This window comes from Oryctolagus cuniculus, chromosome 5 (genome assembly GCF_964237555.1).
Source record: "Oryctolagus cuniculus chromosome 5, mOryCun1.1, whole genome shotgun sequence".
NCBI lineage: Eukaryota > Metazoa > Chordata > Mammalia > Lagomorpha > Leporidae > Oryctolagus > Oryctolagus cuniculus.
Window position 1 is genome coordinate 152,440,861 of NC_091436.1, and position 20,300 is coordinate 152,461,160.

The 20,300-nt window shown below is 43.3% G+C and overlaps 1 protein-coding gene across 4 annotated transcripts in view; it reads right to left on the reverse strand.

Annotated features, from left to right (window-relative positions):
- LOC100350827 (cytidine monophosphate-N-acetylneuraminic acid hydroxylase) overlaps positions 1-20,300 on the reverse strand; it is a 64,903-nt gene that overhangs the window by 29,783 nt on the left and 14,820 nt on the right. For all 4 annotated transcript variants that reach the window (XM_070074341.1, XM_051855016.2, XM_070074342.1 and 1 more), the window contains 4 exons: positions 5,179-5,288; positions 3,399-3,589; positions 908-1,055; positions 486-567 (listed from right to left, as the gene is read on the reverse strand). In XM_070074341.1, the coding sequence (XP_069930442.1) occupies positions 486-567; positions 908-1,055; positions 3,399-3,589; positions 5,179-5,288 (531 nt within the window). The remainder of the gene's footprint in view (positions 1-485; positions 568-907; positions 1,056-3,398; positions 3,590-5,178; positions 5,289-20,300) is intronic.

Genomic DNA, 20,300 nt, shown 5'->3' on the forward strand with positions numbered 1-20,300 from the left:
GGTAGACAGATGGTTCTCCCCAATCTCTGTCTCCAGATGTTGAGCCTAAAGGATCCAGGGAAGAGTCATTGGATCAACACAAATCCCACCCCCCTTTATGATGTAAAAGTCATATTCCAATTATTGTTGGTGCTGTAAGGACATCTCATATCAAAAGCACAAGCATATGATTAGGTTACATGTTATTTCAAGAAGAAAGTGACTGAGACATTTATTTAGTAAAGCTAGTTTTGAAGAAGTTACTATAGATAAAATATATTTGTTGATTTATGAAAAAAGCCTGCACTTGTCACTACACTGAGAATTTGTTCTCTGGAAAGAGTGAAAAATAGCTCATTTTTCTTAGAGAAGGATGTACTGTACACTATACCTCAAAAATGAAGATGGAAGAAGATGAGCATAGAGTGAAATTTTGCATAGCGATTCCTATCCTTCCTACCGAGAGTATTTTTCATTTTTCATTGTCCATGAGGATAGGAAAGTACCTTTGTACTCCACAATAATGCAAGTGTCCATCTCGGGATGAACGCCATCCATCAAGATCATGAACCGAAGATTTTTGTCTACCTGGAATTTAACAATAAAATCAACAACCGTGTGTGTCAGTTTGGCTTTTAAGTCATATTTGAGGTCATCACCTCTTCTGGAAAAACTGTTCATTAGATCTTAAATCTATTGGAATCTCCTTATTCAGAACTGAATTATTAGCCTGCTTTATAAAATTATACTATCAATAAATGGAAGCATTATCTTTTGCCAAGGACAGTTATGTCTAACATTTGAAGCTTAAATAACTATTGCATTTACCTAGTGCCAAGGCCATTTTTTCCTCTTAAAGTGGCTCCCCACCTAAAATTCACCTCTCAAAGCATACATGGAAAGTGTGGCAACATGACAGATCTCTCACCTGCTGCCATACTCCAAATGGCACAACATTGATGTTAGTCAACTGGACACCACTCTGATTCAGATTCCAAAAGACAGGTCTTTCCGTGTTTCCAACATAAATGGGAATATCTGGTCGTCTCTCAGAAAGCTGCTTCAGTGTAGGGTAACTAGAGTCAGAAGAACGGAGAAATTGAAAGATAGAAAAATACTACTGTCTGGAAGAAGATGCAGTTTGTTACTTATGCTAACACATTGACTGAAAAGCAAGGAATTGAAAACCAGACTGGATTCCAGAAAAGAGATTCTGCTCATGCTTGGCTGTAATGCTGAGGGGACTCTCGGGAGGTTCCTCTTCATTGCCAGAACATACCACAGAGAATACCTCAACCACAGTGCAAGAGCCATCTCCCACATGGACGCTGCCTTGAGTAAGGGTAAGGGTGAAAGATGTGGCATGGGGAAGTTCAAGTTGACAGCTGAAGTGCTCCATGGTCTGCATTTCTCACTCCTCAAAATAGTACCTTCCAGGCAGAGAGAGGATGGGGGCAGGGTAAGAGGGCACGAAGACTGTCAATATGCAAAAGGTACTATTTACCCTTAAGGGGCTGATGTTGTGGTGCAGTGGGTTAAGTTGCCACCTATGACACTGGCATCACATAGTTGCTGATTCCAGTTCTGGCTGTTCTACTGCCTATCCAGCTTGCTGCTTGTGTGCCTGGGAAAGCAGTGGAAGATGGTCCAAGTACTCAGGCCCCTGCACCCACATGGAAGACCCAAGATGGAGTTTCCAGACTCCTGGCTTCAGCCTAGTCCAGCCCCTGTCATTGCAGCCATTTGGGGAGTGAACTAGTGGATGGAAGATCTCTCTAACTCTGCCTTTCAAATAACTAAGTCTTAAAAAAAAAAAAAAAAGAAAAGGAAGGAGTCAGGGTAAGAAGCTAGGCAGCATAAAAAAAATTTAGTATAGAAGAAAACCATACTTAGCAATTTATAGTCATCCCAACTCCATACATAATCATGCAAATATTTTGAACACCTGCATACAATAAGACAACATTCATTTATTAAGAATTCATTATATAATTATATAAGAGTTGTTATTGTGCTGTTGGGGTAGTAGAAAGATGAAGAATAAGCAAATAGTTGGCTAAATAAAATCAGTCGGTTTTCTCTCCCAAAACAAAGGATTCTTTGAAAAGGTCTTCAATCCCTGGGTCAAGCAAGCAAATCCTCTCTTCTGATGACTCAGTGCATATGCAAAAATCGTGTGTTAACTGAAAGTTCTTCCTCATCCTTATTGCCTGCATTAGGGAACTTCCAGTTGGATCCTCAGTATCCTATTTCTCTGGCTTCTGGCTTCAATAAAACAGCTGGATGCGTGGACTCAGGATTAGGAAGCTTAGCATTCTGTGTTAGGGAGCTCTACACGTATGAGAGGTTGGAAAACCAGGATGTGTGAACTGGATCTCACCACCTGCTTATTTTTCATACAGCTTTGTACATTTCTACATGGTTGTAAAGAAAATCAAAGGGCCAATGTTTGGTAATACACAAAAATTATGATATTCAAATATGATGATGTAAATGGTTTCCTGGAACACAGTTAGCTTTGTCCTCATTTGGGACTTTGTGCTGTAACATCAGAGTAGTTGTGACACTGACTACACTGGCTTGCAAAGCCTAAAACAGTTAAACTCTGACCCTCTGTAAGAAATATGTGCCGATTCCTCCCCTAAATCCTGAGCCAAGAAAGGAAATCACCTGTGATGGCGCTTCAACATCGACTTGCACCAAGTTGCCTGCTCTGGCTTGGGTTTGCTTTGTCCTCCAAGAGTTTCAGTGTTGAAGGCTTGGTCCCCAGGGTGGCCATGAGAGGTGGTGGTGGGACCTTTAAAAGGTGGGCACTCATAGGAGGCATCCGTGTCATTGCAGATGCTGTCCTCGAAAGGGATTAAAGTAGTGCCCAGGGGCCCCGAGTTCACTCTCAAGAGCATTATGAAAAAGCAGGCCTGTGCCTTCCAGGACTCTGGCTTCCTGTGTAGCAATGTGGTCTCCCATCCCAGCACACACTGCCTATTGTGATAGCTTCCACAATCAGGCTTTCGCCAGAAATGAGCTCTTGCTGGTGCCACGCCCTTGGACCCCTCCCCCCCCCCAGAACCGCAGGCTAAATAAACATCTCTCCTCTGTCAAATTAGGCAGGCTAATAAGCCTGCCTCAGGTATTTCATTATAGTAACACCACCAAAAAAAACCCCAGGCCAACATATGGCCTGAGGGTGAGAAGTGGGAGGGTTAACAGTCCCCTCTTCCTTACCCACACCCCCAGTGGTATAAAATGTGGATGCACTTTGAAAATTGAAGTTGCTATGCCAATGTAAGTTTTTTATCTTTAGTGGTCTTTCACCATCCGGACTGAACCTACTTCCAACGGAGCAGCGATCACAAAAGAATCTGAAAGCGCCTTTGCCCCACTGCAGTCTTGGGCTTGAATGCTTGGGGCTCCATTACCTCAGGTGGTCTGAGTGCATGTGACTGATGTAAATTAGGTCGGCTTGGCACAGCCTCTCCAGCCAATCAGATGGAGGCTCATGTAGCAACCACCATCCCCGGGCAAAAGCAGGGCCAATTAACCAAGGGTCAAACACCATCCTCTTGTCTCCCAACTTGAGGTCCATGCAGGCATGAGTGAGATATGTTATCTGTCAGAAGAGAGTGAGATTCCTATTACTGAATCATTACTGGTCAGCAGCCGTGAACTGATAAGTCTTGCCTGGTGAGCTGACAGGACACCAGGTTCCTCTGCAAATGGTGGCAGATAATGACTTACAGATAAGACAGGCCAGTGAGGTCCAGACCCAATCCCCATTCCTTTGCCATGGCCCGGCACACTCCTAGACAAAGAATGTATCCAGAACAGAAATAAAGTAATAAAGTAATAGCGATTTTGTGTGGACAGCCAGCCAAGCGGGAGAGGAGAGGTCAAGGATGATACAATTCATTTTTATGATGCTTATTCTGGGTGGGATCTCATGTGTTTCCCAAAGAGAACAACCACCACAGAGACACAAACTTCTCGAATATACTGAGAAGCACAGTTTTGAGCACTTGCTTCTCGCAAATTGTTGAAGTATTTTCTCTGGAAAAAAAAACTCTTCTAAAACTGGAAAAACACACAAGAAGTTTGTGGAAGGTCTTATGGCAACATGCAGAAAAACCAAGTAGACATTTGCTATGGTTTGGACGTGTTTGGTCCCCCCCGACAAGGGGAATGTGCTGGAAGCTTGAGCCCCACGCTAGTGATATGGAGTGGAGGCAAACCTTTAAGAGGTGGGTCCTAGAGGAAGTCCTTTTGGGGGGCATCTCACTGGGGAGGGGTTTCCGAAGTTCTCTCATGACCTGTCTAGTCCGCTTGAGAACCGGTACTTCCCGTGAATCTTTTCCCCACACACTGCTCACCACTCCTGTGTGTTTCCCATCATGTGTGCCATCTACCATGAGCTCCTCAGCAGGGCCAAGCAGATGCAGCACCATGCTTGCGAATCTCCAGAACCGTGAGCTAAATAAACCCCTTTCTTTAGGAAGGGCCAGCCTTGGGTATATTTTATGATGGCAACAGAAGGGGGAGTAAGACACTATTATGTCTGCCAGTAACCCAGCATCCAGGGGAATTGCTATCCTCCCTCCAGTAGCTTTCATGACTCTCCTTTGAGTCTTCTTCTTGAATTTTGTGGGTCTTTTCTGGATACGTTTTCTTGCAATCCCTGCCAACTTCTAGGGAATCCTTCTAATGTTGGCCAAACAGTTCAGAGTGACTTTATCCTATGTTCTAATCAGCTACTTCAAAGGATATTCAAGGCGATATGGAGATAAGTATATAAGATAACATGAACATCTTACTTGTACTAAATTGTACTTATTTTTTTATATTTTTTATTTATTTGACAGGTGGAGATATAGACACAGAGAGAGAGAGACAGAGAGAAAGGTCTTCCTTCCGTTGGTTCACTCCCCAAATGGCCGCTATGGCCAGCACTGTGCCGACCCTAAGCCAGGAGCCAGGTGCTTCTCCTGGTCTCCCATGTGGGTGCAGGGTCCCAAGCACTTGGGCCATCCTCCACTGCCTTCCCGGGCCACAGCAGAGAGCAGGACTGGAAAAGGAGCAACTGGGACTAGAATCTGGCACCCATATGGGATGTGGGCGCTGCAGGCAGAGGATTAACCTAGTGAGCCACAGCGCCAGCCCCTGCGCTTGTGTTTTAAGCACACTATAACTGAATTGCTGCCTTACCTGAACTTCTCCAAAAGCCAAATCTTCAGGAGACCTGGGCTCAAAATCCCAGGGGTTAGGAGGATTCAGTTCTAGAAGTGAAAGTCCATTGTTTTCATCCATTTCAACCACTAGAACCAAAGGAGAAAAATTCTACATTAATAACAAAATGACTTTAAAAGCATCCCCAAGGGGCTGGTATTGTGGTGTAGCAGGTAAGGCTGATTCCTGCATCCCATGTGGGTGCTGGTTCGAGTCCCAGCTTCTCCATTTCTGATCCGGCTTCCTGCTAATGGCCTGGGAAAAGCAGCAGAGAATGATCCAAGTACTTGGGCCCCTGAACCCACATGAAGCTCCTGGCTCCTGGCTTTGGCCTTGCTCAGCCCTATTGTGGTCATCTAGGGAGTGAACAATGGATGGGAGATCTTTCTCCCCCTCTCTCTGTAACTCTTTCAAATAAATAGTTTTAAAGAAAAAGTAACATTGGCCGACGCCGCCGCTCACTAGGCTAATCCTCCACCTTGTAGCACTGGCACCCCGGGTTCTAGTCCCAGTCTGGGTGCTGGATTCTGTCCTGGTTGTTCCTCTTCCAGTCCAGCTCTCTGGAGAAGCACCTGGCTCCTGCCTTTGGAACAGCACAGCGCACTGGCCGAAACAGCCATTTGAGGGGTGAACCAAAGGAAAAGGAAGACCTTTCTCTTTGTCTCTCTCTCTCACTGTCCACTCTGCCTGTCAAAAAAAAGAAAAGAAAAAGTAACACTGAAATAGAAGTGAAATGAGTGGTACAAGTACAGAGAGTAGCAAAAATGAGTGGGAGGTCCCAGCCAAAGGCCCTGCAGACAATGGCTCAATAGCGAACCAATAGATGGGAATTCTGTTTCTCTCTTCCTCTATGCCTCTCAACTTTTTAATTCTGAAAATAGTACACCAAGAACATTTGCTGAATCACTTTATTAACGGTCTGAGCTTCCCCCTTTCCACACTGTCCTGAGTTACACAGCTCTCCTTCTCAGTCTTAGTACTACTCTGCTCCACACATGGCACCTTGATTTGGAAAATTTAGTAGAGGATTATCTCAAAGCAAGCTAAAACTAAAATGAATCACTCTTTCATTCTTTTTTTTCTTTTCAAGATCTATTTACTTATTTGAAAGTCAGAGTTACACAGAGAGAAGGAGAGGCAGAGAGAGAACGGTTCACTCCCCAGTTGGCTGCAACAGCTGGAGCTGTGCCAGTCAGAGCCAGGAGCTTCTTCCGGGTCTCCCACATGGGTGCAGGGGCCCAAGGACTTGGGCCATCTTCCACTGCTTTCCCAGGCCATAGCAGAGAGCTGGATGGGAAGTGGAACAGCCAGGTCTCGAATTGGTGCCCATATGGGATGCCAGCACTGCAGGCGGCAGCCTCACCCACTACGCCACAGTGCCAGCCCCAACACTCTTTCATTCTTAAAAGAGCACTTCAAAACCCAGGAGGGGGTTGCTCCATATCTCCTTCCCTGGCCCTGCAGAGCCTTGCTGCCTTTCTCTAGCCTCCTCTACCCACACTACGCTGCAGGAGGCTCACCTGTGGCCCCATCACCCTTCACTTCTGTTGTGTTGGGCCACTGGGAAGCTCCGTCAGGAGACTAGGCATGGTTAGCCAGTTTACTCCTCCAGCGCTCTCCCTGCGTGGCCACTCCATTCCAGCTGTGCTGTGGGCCCGGGCAGGTACCATGGCTTTTCTCATGGGAGGCAACGCTTCCCGATTCTCTTTCTCCAGGCTCTGCAAAATGCTCCCTCCCCGGCTAACTCTGGGCTTGAACACAGATGACCTGGCTGCTCTCAACTCCAGGGTACTGCACCTTCCCCTGTGGCTCCTCCCACAGCCACACCTTACAAAAACTCCTTTTGTAAATACAAGGCTACTTTACAAATGGAATTTAAAAATGGAAAATGGAATTGAAAGATTGTTTTAGTGCAAAAACACATTGGAAAATCACACACGAGAGGTCTTCAGAAAGCTCATGAACACACATAGACGTAGGCATGCATTTCAAACTTTTATTATGCCAAAATAAAACTTTTCATTTCAGTTTTCTACTTCAAACTGTTGAAATGTCCTTGTAGAGCTGGCTAAAACTATACCCATAGGTTATGCAGTTGCGAATTCACCTGAACATGGACGGAAAATAGTTTTCTAGAGGCAGACATTTGAACTCACAGTTAAGATAACCCACACCAGAGGGTCTGAGTTCAATTCCCAGTTCCTGATTCCAGCCTCCTGCTAACTCAGATCCTGAGATGCAAAGGTGATGGTTCAAGTAATTTGGTTTCTGACACTCGGTGGGAGACCTGGACTGAGTGTCCATCTTTCTGGTGCCCAGCTATTTCAGGTGTTTGGGGGAATGAACCATCAGATGGGAACACTCTCTCTCAAATTTTCACTCTCTCAAATTTTCAAGAACAAAATTCTTCACTGCATTTATACTGAATATGTACAGAATTTTTCTTATAATTGTTCCCTAAGCAATATGCCACAACAACTATTTACATAGTGCTTACACTGTAGTAGATATTACAGATAACCTAAAGATGATTTAAAGCATATGTTGGTTATATACAAATACTACACCATTATATATAAAAGACTTGAACATCCATGGACTTTGCTATCTGTGCAGGGTCCTGCAACAAATCCCCCCTCCCAGATTCCAAAGGATGACTGTCTGTGCTTCTCAAGTCATCCTAACTTGAAGATGTAACCCACTTCTCTTTTGTCCTTCTATCCAATACAATGATAAGTAGTATTCTTAAGATCTACTGCCTTCTGCTATGGCCCAGGAGTGCAGTGGAGGATGGCCCAAGTACTTGGGCCCTGCGCCCCATGGGAGACCAGGAGAAGCACCTGGCTCCTGGCTTCGGATCAGTGAGATGCGCCGGCCACGGCGGCCATTGTAGGGTGAACCAACGGCAAAGGAAGACCTTTCTCTCTGTCTCTCTTTCTCACTACCCACTCTGCCTGTCAAAAAAAAAAAAAAAAAAAAAAAAGAAAAAAGATCTACTGCCTTTCTACTGCCTTAGAAGATTTCAAGTATTCTCACTATATACCCATAAAAGGTAACTCTGGGAGGTGTGCTAATTAGTTTCATTTTGGTGATTATTTCAACAGTGTATCAGAACACTATGCTGTATCCCTTAAGTACATATAATTTTTATTAGTCAATCAATTATGCCTCAGTAAGGCTCGGGGGGTAGGGGGGTGAATAGCTGTCCTGTCTAAATCCCTAGGAGTGAGCCCCTCTAGGGGAGTGGAGGACATGTGACCGTGACCAAGGAAACCTACACACAGATCTTGTGTTGTTGACGTCATACATCTCAAACGATATGCTGGGTACAAGGGTGTTCACTTTATCTTGAAAGCCTTTTAAACAGTGCTTAAGAAATTTAATACAACCAGTTTTTTATTACTATCTGCTTACTGGTCAAACAAAAATGGCCTTCTTAATAAAGTCAGGAATACACCAAAAATGTTTGCTAGAAACATTATCACTTAAATGTTTTGAAAATGCAAACAGTCTAGTAAAAATGCATATTAATGTCATTTCCAGGTCGGATGTTTGCTGGAAATCAGGGCCATGAACTAGGAAGAATTCTGGCTTTGGAAATATTTGCGTTGGATTCCTAATTCTGCTGCTTAGTAGCAGCAGCCTTGGCTTCTTAACAGTATCTTAGGCCTCAGTTTCCAGATCTTTGAAATGGACATATGATACACACCTCATAGAGTTATTGTGGGAACCAAATGTGTTGAGTAACTTGTATGGCACAAAACAGGCATCTAACAAAGAATGGCACCATTATAGTAATTACTTTGCACTTACAGGAATGATTAGAGTTAAAAATACATTTTAGGGCAAGCAAACCTATATATTAGCAAAGCCGAGTTGGAAAGCACAATGGTATTCGCGAAGACCCGCAGAAAGCTCTTGCACTGATAGACACCCTGAGGACTGCTCTTCGTAGTTTTTCTTTCTCAGGAGAAGCAGAGCAAGGGTCTGTGACCTTGAACTATTGTTCTGCAGCAATAACCATAAAGGTCTCTATGCTGTTTGAACAAAAATGAAGCGGATATAGGTGGTGAAGAAGAATGTAACTTCTGTTAACTCCCCGACTCCACAAATAAAGTAGTTACAAAGTACTACCCTTATTTGGATCTCACAAGGTTAAATTTTAATTGCCAGAAAAATGAAGAATGGTGAATTGGAACAAAAGTGTACAGAAAACTATTAAACCGAATCATTGAAGATTGACATTGGGATAGCCAAGAAGAAGGCCTTATTGAATAATTGCTCGATATACTCTAAAAGATAAATTGGCTGACTACCTAACTAATGGGACTATGGCAACTGGTTGGCTAAGTGCTCCAGCTGATGAAAGACACACAGAAAAGAACCTGAGCCCTGAAAGTGTATGATAAAATAGAATATCACATATAAAGAGGATTTAACAGCAAAGGAAGTGATCCTGATGAAAAACCTGGATACATATGTAAAATGAAAAAGTTCTAACACCAAAACAATTTGGCAAGTGTATATTGCCAGACAGTTGTTAACAAAAAATTAGCATATTTGGTAGACAAACATGAGTGAAAAATAATGAAATAGAATTTTTATCTCAAATGACAAAAATATGAAAGACTAAAAATGCAGAGTCAGTAAGGTATGGGGGGAAAAGTCTACTCATTCTATTGACAGGAGCAAAAATCAGTCTATCCCATAAAATGAATAATGCAACTCATATTAAAGAATAGATAAATGGATAATAGCATCATTAATTAATTCATTTAGGATATCAAGTGAAAGTTGTGTTGGACACACTTTTCAGTTCAAGTCCTATTTCATGCATAGCTTTTTTTTTTATTCCCTTTATTTCCAGTTTCCATTCTCATTTTTGTATCCTACTGAGTACCATTTTGAGTACTTGTGTATTGGGTCCACAGTCAGTGTCTCACTTTTTCAGTCAATAACCATGAAGTTAGATCCATCCATGTTGCCATGTGTACCCCAGCCCACTTCTCCTAGCTGCATTGAGGGATCCTTCATAACATTTTATCTATTCACTCTCTGGGCAGAGCCGGGAGGACTGTCATTCTTCCATTACAGAATTTCTATGGGATCTAAACAAGAGTGCTAGGTATGGATCCCACTGTGTTAATAAGCCTTACCTGACTAACCATTGTCAGGTCACTTTCCAGGATGGCTGCACCATGGCTGCCCTAGCCAACGCCTACCACATGCGTAAGGAGCTCTACATCTCTGATGACACCTCACATTGCCACAGTTTCTATCAGTCGCAAAGATGTGACCTGAAGCCTTCTTGGATCACTTGCAGTCTTCCAACTTCAGTGAGTTTAATAAGGATACTCACAGGTCTAATTGCCTCTGGATTTATCCTGTCTTTTCCTTGTCAATTTGCACTGCTTCCTACCATATGCTTAATGGTAATACCTTGTCAGTTATAAACAGTGCAAAATAACCTCTCAAACTGATACATATCTTAATTTTGTTTGTGGTATCCTGCATGAAGCAAAAAACTTTTGATTTCATGAAATCTCATTCATCCATATTCATAAATATTTTTTACTATATTTTGGCCCACAGGATACACTTTTGAAGTATTGTCTGAAGAGCTAAGCGCCGGCCAGCACCGTGGCTCACTAGGCTAATCCTCCACCTTGCGGCGCCGGCACACCGGATTCTGTCCCAGTTGCCCCTCTTCCAGGCCAGCCCTCTGCTGTGGCCCGGGAGTGCAGTGGAGGATGGCCCAAGTGCTTGGGCCCTGCACCCCATGGGAGACCAGGAGAAGCACCTGGCTCCTGCCTTCGGATCAGCGTGATGCGCCGGCCGCGGCGGCCATTGGAGGGTGAACCAATGGCAAAAGGAAGACCTTTTTCTCTGTCTCTCTCTCTCACTGTCCACTCTGCCTGTCAAAAAAAAAAAAAAAAAAGAGAGAGAGAGAGAGAGCTAAGTGCCACCCTAATTCCAGGTCACTAGTTATTCCCCATTTTTTTTTTTTTTTTTTGGCTACTTTACAGTCTTTTGGCATTTAAGCTATACATCTACATGAAGCCCATTTTTAAGTTGAGTTGTACAAAGTATTCAGTTGGGGAAAAGGTTTAATTAGTCATACTCTTTACCAGTAATTCAACTACCTTATGTAAACAACTCCCAATATACAATCTGTATAATTTTATGGCAAAGAAATAAAACTATAAACAGCTTAGATGCCAATGGAGATGATTGAATTATATGCTTATATTTAATGTGGACATACTTTTATTTTTTTTTCATTTTCAATTATCTTTATATATAGAAGATCGATTCAGTATATATTAAGTAAAGATTTCATCAGTTTGCACCCACACAGAAACACAAAGTGTAAAATACTGTTTCAGTACTAGTTATAGCATTACTTCATATTGGACAACACACTAAGGACAGATCCCACATGAGAAGTAAGTACACAGTGACTCCTGTTGTTGACTTAACAATTTGACACTCTTGTTTATGGCATCAGTAATCTCCCTAGGCTCTAGTCATGAGTTGCCAAGGCTATGGAAGCCTTTTGAGTTTGCCAACTTCAATCTTATTCCGACAGGGTCATAGTCAAAGCGCAAGTTCTCTCCTCCCTTCAGAGAAAGGTACCTCCTTCTTTGATGGCCCATTCTTTCCACTGGGATCTCACTCTCAGAGATCTTCCATTTAGGTCTTCCTTTTTTTTTTCCCCAGGGTGTCTTGGCTTTCCATGCCTAAAATACTCTCATGGGCTCTTCAGCCATATCCTCATGCCTTAAGGGCTGATTCTGAGGCCAGAGTGCTATTTAGGACATCTGCCATTCTATGAGTCTGCTGTGTATTCTGCTTCCCATGTTGGATCGTTCTCTTCCTTTTTTATTCTATCAGTTAGTATTAGCAGACACTAGTCTTGTTTGTGTGATCTCTTTGACTCTTAGACCTATCATTATGATCAATTGTGAACTGAAATGGATCACTTGGACTAGTGAGATAGCATTGGTACATGCCACCTTGATGGGATTGTATTGGGATCCCCTGGCATGATTCTAACTCTGCCATTTGGGGCAAGTCTGATTGAGCATGTCCCAAATAGTACATCTCCTCCCTCTCTTATTCCCACTCTTATATTTAACAGGGATCACTTTCCAGTTAAAATTTAAACACCTAAGAATAATTGTGTGTTAATCACAGAGTTCAGCCAATAGTACTAGAACAAAACAAAGAGAAAATACTAAAATGGATGAAGTATTACATTGTACATCAACAGTCAGGGCAAGAGCTGATCAAGTCACTGTTTCTCATAGTGTCAATTTCACTTCAACAGGTTTCCCCTTTGGTGCTCAGTTAGTTGTCACCGATCAGGGAGAACATATGATATTTGTCCCTTTGGGACTGGCTTAATTCACTCAGCATAATGTTTTCCAGATTCTTCCATCTTGTTGCAAATGACCAGATTTCGTTGTTTTTGACTGCTGTATAGTATTCTATAGAGTACATGTCCCCATAATTTCTTTATCCGGTCTACTGTTGATGGGCATTTGGGTTGGTTCCAGGTCTTAGCTATTGTGAATTGAGCTGCAATAAACATTAATGTGCAGACAGCTTGTTAGTTTGCCAATTTCATTTCCTTTGGGTAAATTCCAAGGAGTGGGATGGCTTGGTTGAATGGTAGGGTTATATTCAGGTTTCTGAGGAATCTCCAGACTGAATTCCATAGTGGCTTAACCAATTTGCATTCCCACCAACAGTGGGTTAGTGGTGGACATACTTTTAAAATTACTACACAGTCATGTGTTGCATAATGACACTAAGATGAACATGCAAACAAGATGATAGTCCCATAAAATCGCAACGAAGATGAAAATCCTGAATCACCTAGTGAGTGTTTAGCTGAAGAAAAGGCAAGGTGAAGGAAGTTGCAGGAGAAGAAAAGGAAGATGGGTCCAACAGGATTTTCAGAAATCAACAAGCTCCTTAGAAAGTTAGCAAACATGGACCCCAACATAGAAAGGTTCCCATCAGTGGACAGAAATGTTTCCAGTGCCTTATGTGTTTGCACACAAGGCTATGATGAGAAAAGGAGAGAAATGAAGCAAACTGGCATGAACATTTCTGAAGACTGTCCCCTCCTCTGGAAGAGCCTGGGGCTGGTCCTTAGGGAGGCCAGCACTGTTATCACAGGAGACAACAGCACCACGCGCATCACTTCCTGACCACTGTTCAGTGACACAAGACGTGGAGGTAGAAGGTAGAAATCCTGTATGCGCCTCACCTAGTACATGTGGGTTTTTTTGCTCTTTTTTTTTTTTAGATTTATTTTATTTATTTGAAAGTTACAAAGAGAGGTAGAAGAGGGGGGGTCTTCCATCCGATGGTTCACTCCCCAGATGGCCGCAACAGCTGGAGCCGCACCGACCCAAAGCCAGGAGCCAGGAGCTTCCTCCGGGTCTCCCATGTGGGTGCAGGGGCCCAAGGACTTGGGCCATCTTCTGCTGCTTTCCCAGGTGTGGATCAGAAGTGGAGCAGCCAGGACTCAAACTGGAGCCCATACCAGATGACAGCTCTGCAGGTGGCAGCCTAAGCCACTGCACCCCACTTCTGCTTCTAATCCAGCTTCCTGCTAATGCACACTCTGCGAGGCAACAGATAATGACTCAACTACTGGAGTCCCTCCCACCCACCCAGGAGACCTGGACAGAGTTTCTGGCTCCTGATTTTGGCTTGACCCAGCATAGCTGTTGCAGGCATTTGGGGGAGTAAACACAGCAGATGAAATCAGTCTCTCTCTTTATTCTCTGTGAGTGCCTTAACTTTCAAATAAATAAACTTTATAAAAAGATTTGCCAAGAATGTAAGGAAACAGGAACAATCACACATTTCTAGTAGGAATGTAATATAGTTCAGTGGTTTGGAAAACAGATTACTATGACCTAGCAATTCTAAGATTTGAAAATGTATGTCCATATAAAAATTTGTACATGAATATTTATGGGAACATAATTCATTATAGCCAAAGTGAACATTTCTATGCAAGGAATATTATTCAGCCATAAAGAAAATGAAATAATCAAGTATAGATATGTGCTACAACATGGGTGCAGCTTGAAGACATTAGGCAGTGAAAAAAGGCCAATGTAAAAAGGACAGAGATTTTACTTTTCCAAGTACGTGAAATGTCCAGGATAGAAACATCGCAGAGACAGACAGAGATGAATGGTTCCCAGGGGCTGGGGGAGAGGGCAAGGAGGAGAGACAGCTAACAGTCACAGGGTTTCTTTTCAGGGTGATGGGAATGTCTTGGAATTAGTGGTTTTGGTTGCACATCATGTGAATAAAACAAGACCCATTAAGTCATACACTTCAAAAGTGCAATTTATGGTGGATGAATTGTTTCTCATTGAGAAGAGAGGAGGAAGGAGAGAGTTGCGACTGCAGGAATGAAACAGCAAAATAGTCGAGATGACAGGTAGATGAGATTCTTCGACTTTCCTGAAGTATGACTTCCTTATTGTGGCCACATAGTGTTTATTATGTGAAAAAAAGCAATAAAGCCTTACACTTATGGCTGATAACCTCTCTCCAGATGGACTGAGCCCTCCTTCACTATCTTGGAACATGATATGAAATCACTACAGTGTTGGCAGCACTGGACTGAAGAGCAAGCTATTTATAAATTTTCCCATCCTTGCGATATTTCCTCACTGGAGCAAAGATCAAAGGCCAGAGTTTACTTCCTGACCGCCCATTGACCCTGCTGGCCCCCTCTGGTTATGGTCCTTTCTCTCTCTCACCCACGGCTGCTAGCACCAGGCCTCCATGTCAGCTCCAGTCTCTATTTTATAACTGATCCAATTTTCCATTGGGAGAAAAATCTCCCCTTTCTGCCCAGGTAGTCCTGATCTTGGGGATTTGTGCAGATCACTCAGGCATACGTGTTCAAACACATCACAGCTCTGTGTACCAAGATTCAAGTGTTTAAAAGGTGTTAACATCAAAAAGTCTTATGGCAATCCAATAAGATGGATACTAGCAACATTATCTCCATTTTACATTGAAGGACACTAAAGTACTTAAAGCTTGAGTAATTCACTCAGTCTCAGCTGACTGTGTGTTGAAACCAAGTCTGTCACACTGGCTGGCCAGCCCATTACCATCACCCTGAAGCACCTTGCTACAGTGTCTCCCCGGGTCTTATCCCAGAGGATTCGTTCACAAAAGCCCCTAAGCAGCTGTAGATATATGGGCTACATACTCATCAAGGGGATAGTCTGCTGTCCTTTTATTGCAGAAGCTGAGTTTACATCCTCACCCACATTTATCAGTTTTATACCCAGTAAGTTTAACAGTATTTATATAGCATAGTAGCTACTTCCTAGTCACAGACTTTCTGGGCAAGGTCAACAAACATGGGTGGGGTTCAATTGGTCCAAGTGTTCCTTTTGAGAGGTGGAGAGAGGATGATGTGTTAACAACTCTTCCCAGAGCAGCATTGTGCTTCACTGGAGTGGAGTGTATGGCCAACGACTCACATCTCAACGAGCAACACTTCTGTTCAAAGTGGAATGGAGAATGCCTGTATGGTGTGGCTATGAACCTGAAACACACACACACACACACACACACACACACACACAGAGGAAGCATCAGAAAAGCCTAAATGGAAGGTGTAGTCTGGGAAGCACCTGGCTCAGTTCCCTTCCCACTAAAACTTCTAAGGCTGCCCTTGTACTTGCCCACATGTGCTTAGGCCTGTATTTTTTTCCCATAATTAGGTCATATTGTTTATAATGCTTATAACCTGCTTCTTTTGGCTTTATATAGATCAAGTATATTCTCAGTATTTTGGTTTATTTAGTAGTCTTTTAGGATATACCAGAATTATTTCTAATGTTTAACTTCTTTCCAATTTTTCTCTTTTGTAAATAGTATTGCTGTGAATGAACATTCCCATAGTTACACCAATGGTTTACAATAAAAATTTAGGGGAAACTTACATTATGAAAAACTTTGCATGGATTTGAAATTCTTTTGTGCTAAAATAAATTTTTCTATCTTTTAATTGCATTTTCCATGAACTTTTTGGAGTCTCTTTCAACAGGCCAGTGACCATCCTTTGGGATATGTTCTTAAATGTGGAATTGCTGGGCCAAAGGGCAGGCACATTCTTGAGTGTGAGAGGAAGCCACTGGAGGATTGCAAATTTTGGAATGATGCAAGCTGACGTGGGTTTAGGAAGATCCGACTGTGTGCTGCAGGCATAGTGGGTTAGAGAGGACAAGCATGGAAGCAGGGAAGCCAGTTGCTTGGGCAAAGGCAACTGTGATGGTGACTTGGACCAGAGGGAGACAATGCAGGCAGAGATGTGGGTGGGCTGAGAAGGGGTCTGGTACAAAGGCAACGTCCTTTATTAATGTTTTGGATTTGGGGGTGACAGAGAAGGCTCAAGGGTGACTCCCAGATTTTGTTCATTTGGATGAACATGGAGCTATTTACAGAGACGGGAAGATGGAGGAGTAACAGTTTTGAGGACGAGCTGAGGTTGCACAGTAGGAGTTCTAATTTGGCTGCATGCCTGCAATGCTTATTGGAAATTCACGTTGAGTACTGAGTAGGCAGTTGGAAACCAGAGTCTGGAGCTCAGAGAAAAGTATACCAAGATATAGGCGGGTGTCGCTCCCCCTCTTCACGGAGGAACGACACTGGACCCTGCGCTGTTCTTTTGTCTGCTTGGCCCTCCCCGGGTTTGCTGTTGGTTCTTCCCGGGTTGGCTGCCGTCCTTCCACCTCCGTGGAAGGGCGGTTCCCCCTGCCACTTTCCCCACTTCCGCGGGGGAGTGGCACACCACCAGCCGGCTCTCTCAGGGGCTGCTCAGATGTTATTCGGATGTTCCCCTTAGATGTTCCTGGTGCATGTTGTCTCTCTCCTCCGTTATAGTCCTCTTCCACCAATCCCAACTCTGCTACCCACATGCCAAGTACGCTGCTCTCCTCCAATCAGGAGCAGGTCCTGCAGTTTATTGGTTGAACTGGAGGCAGCTGCGTAGAAGCTGTTTTCTCCTCTCCCAGCGCCATATTGTGGGAGAGCAGATGCATAGAATAAGTCTTAATTCCAGTAACTTAGTCTAGTCCGAGTTGCTCCCCACAGGCGGGGGAGGTCCTAAGATGGTGGTGTAGCAACAAGATGATCCAAATCACATGGGGAAAAACAGATAGTTAAAAAGGAGAGAAGATACACGCTGGGGATAGAGCCATTGGAAAGTCTCAACGGGAAGCCCCGGAGAGCGACAGAGCCTGGGCAGGTCCACACCGAAAGAGCAAGTAAAAGGGAAGTACTGGAGGCTCAGATGGCGGAGGTTGGCACCAGCCCCCAGCGGAACAGGTGAGATGGAAACAGCGGGTCCACAGAGCTGCAGATAGCGTCAGAAGAGAGAGACTGGCAAACTGCTTTTGAAGTTCCATGCGGGAAAAAAGGGAAGGTATAGAGGAACAAACAGAGAGGTCGGGCACCCCATACCGACTTCCCTCTCCTCCCTCCCCACCCACACCTGCAGCTGCCTGGGAGAAGCCTTTTTGTTTGTTTACATTCTTGAAAGTAAGCAGAGGACTGCCACTTTTGCCTCCCACGCACACGCCCAACAATTGTGGGGGCCACCTCACTACACCCCCTCACCCATGGATGAGGACCACACCATTTCAGAATTTCTTCCCCACTACACAAGCTGTACAAGGAGAAGTTCTGAATATCAAAAACTCAAGCCCACTCCATCCACCAGTGAGAAGCCAGCCTGGCTATAGTAAGTGGGGCTCCCTGCACTGGTGCTCATTCCACCTCCACCACGATTGAGAAGTGAGCTGGGCTCCAGTAGGCAGGACTCTGTGCTTCCATTGTCAACACACAGAAACACAGCGTCTCATAGTAGAGCAAAACCTCACCACAAGAAAATCTCCACAGATTAGAGTGCAGTTCTTTAAGCAGGGTGACATAACCCTGAACACACCAGACTAAAACTGGGGCATCCCGTAACTGTGAGGAAAAGGGTGGGTCACACCAACAGAAGTGAACAACCTCCACTAACCAAAACCAGAGGGAAACTACAAAGCCCTATGGGAGATTTACAATGGATATGCCCTCCACCCTGGAATACTGAACAGAGCACCCAGGTCACATCCAGCACACACCTCTTGGAACTCTCTGAAAGTATAGACATCGCACTAAATCACAAAGGCACAAATTAAAGAAAAAAGCAACCAGGCCAAACAAAAAGATACAAATGCTGAAAAACAAAGGAAAAACCTAAATAAGAATAAGGAAGACACTATGAACCCCCGCCAAAGGAATACTACAACTCTTAGATAATAAAAGGTGAAGACTAAGAGATCGAGGGTATGCCAGAAATGGAATTCAGAAAATTAATCGTCAGATTACTTAGAAGCCATCAGAAGGAAATTCATGATCTAAATGAAAAGTACTCCCAAGAAATTGAGAAATTAGAGAGAAGTCAAAATGAAATACTAGAAATAAAGAATTCAATAGATCAAATAAAAAAAGCAGTGGAAAGCCATAACAATCAAAGAGGTGAGACAGAAGAAAAAATATCAGAAGTAGAAGACAAATTTCTGGAAATATTATAGTTAAACCAAAAAAAAAAAAAAAGGAAGAAGAAATTAGAAAACTAGGGGCTGCGCTGTGGCATAGCAGGTAAAGCTGCCGCCTGCAGTGCTGGCATCCCATATGGGCCTTGGTTCAAGTCCCGCTGCTCCACTTCTGATCCAGTTCTCTGCTATGGCCTGGGAAAGCAGAAGATGGCTCAAGTCCTTGGGCCCCTGCACCCGCATGGAAGACCCAAAAGAAGCTCCTTGCTCCTGGTTCTGGATGGTGCAGCTCCGGCCGTTGCAGCCAATTGGGGAGTGAACCAGCAGATGGAAGATTCTCTCTCTCTCTCTCTCTTTTTCTCTCTCTCTCTCTCTCTCTCTGTGTGTGTGTGTGTGTGTAACTCTGACCTTCAAGTAAAATAAATAAATCTTTAAAAAAGAAAGAAAAAGAATACTAAAAAATACAGTTGGAGACCTACAAGACACTATCAAAATGACCCAACATATGGATCCTAGGAGTTCTGGAAGGCATAGAAACAGAGAAAGGAGTGGAAGCCCTGTTAATGAAATAATAACAGAAAACTTCCCCAATCTGAAGAAAGAAACATTCAAGTACAAGAAGTTCACAGAACTCCCAAAAGACATGACCAGAAAAGATCTTCACCACAACACATTGTAGTAAAACTCCCCACAGTAAAACAAAGAAAAGATCTTAAAATACGCAAAAGAGAAATGCCAAATCACATTCAGAGAAACCCAATTAGACTCACTGCAGATTTCTCATCAGAAACTTTACAGGCTATGAGAGAATGGTGAGATATATTCCAAGTCCTAAAAGAAAAAAAATGTCAACCCAGAATACTGCACCCTGCATTGCCCTCATTTATGAATGAAGAAGAAATGAAATTCTTCCACAACAGAAATTGAAAGAATTTGTAACTAACTGACCAGCCTTACAAAAGATGCTCAAGGATGTGGTACACACAGAAACAGGAACATCACTACAAAAGATGAATGCAGAAGATGACCCAGTAAACGTACAAAGGTAACTCAAAGTAAAAAATTAGGACTATTAATGGAAATATGGCAGGGCAAAGTTGGTACTTAACAATAGTCACCCTGAATGTGAATGGTCTCAACTTTCCAGTTTAAAGACACAGACTGGCTGAGTGGATTAAAAAAACAAAACACAGCTATCTACTGCCTGTAAGAAACACATCTCACCAAAAAAGAGACACACAGACTCAAAGTGAGAGGATGGAAAAAGATATTCCAAGCTAACAGAAACCAAAAAAGAGCTGGCCTGACCATCCTAATATCAGACAAAATAGACTTTAACAGAAAAACTGTTAAAAGAGACAAATAAGGGCGCTAGAAAATGATTAAAGGATCAATTCAACAAGAAGATGTATTATAGATGTATATGCACCTAATTACAGGGCACCAGGCTATACGAAAGAAATGCTAATGCGTTTAAAGGGAGATATAGACTCAAATACAATA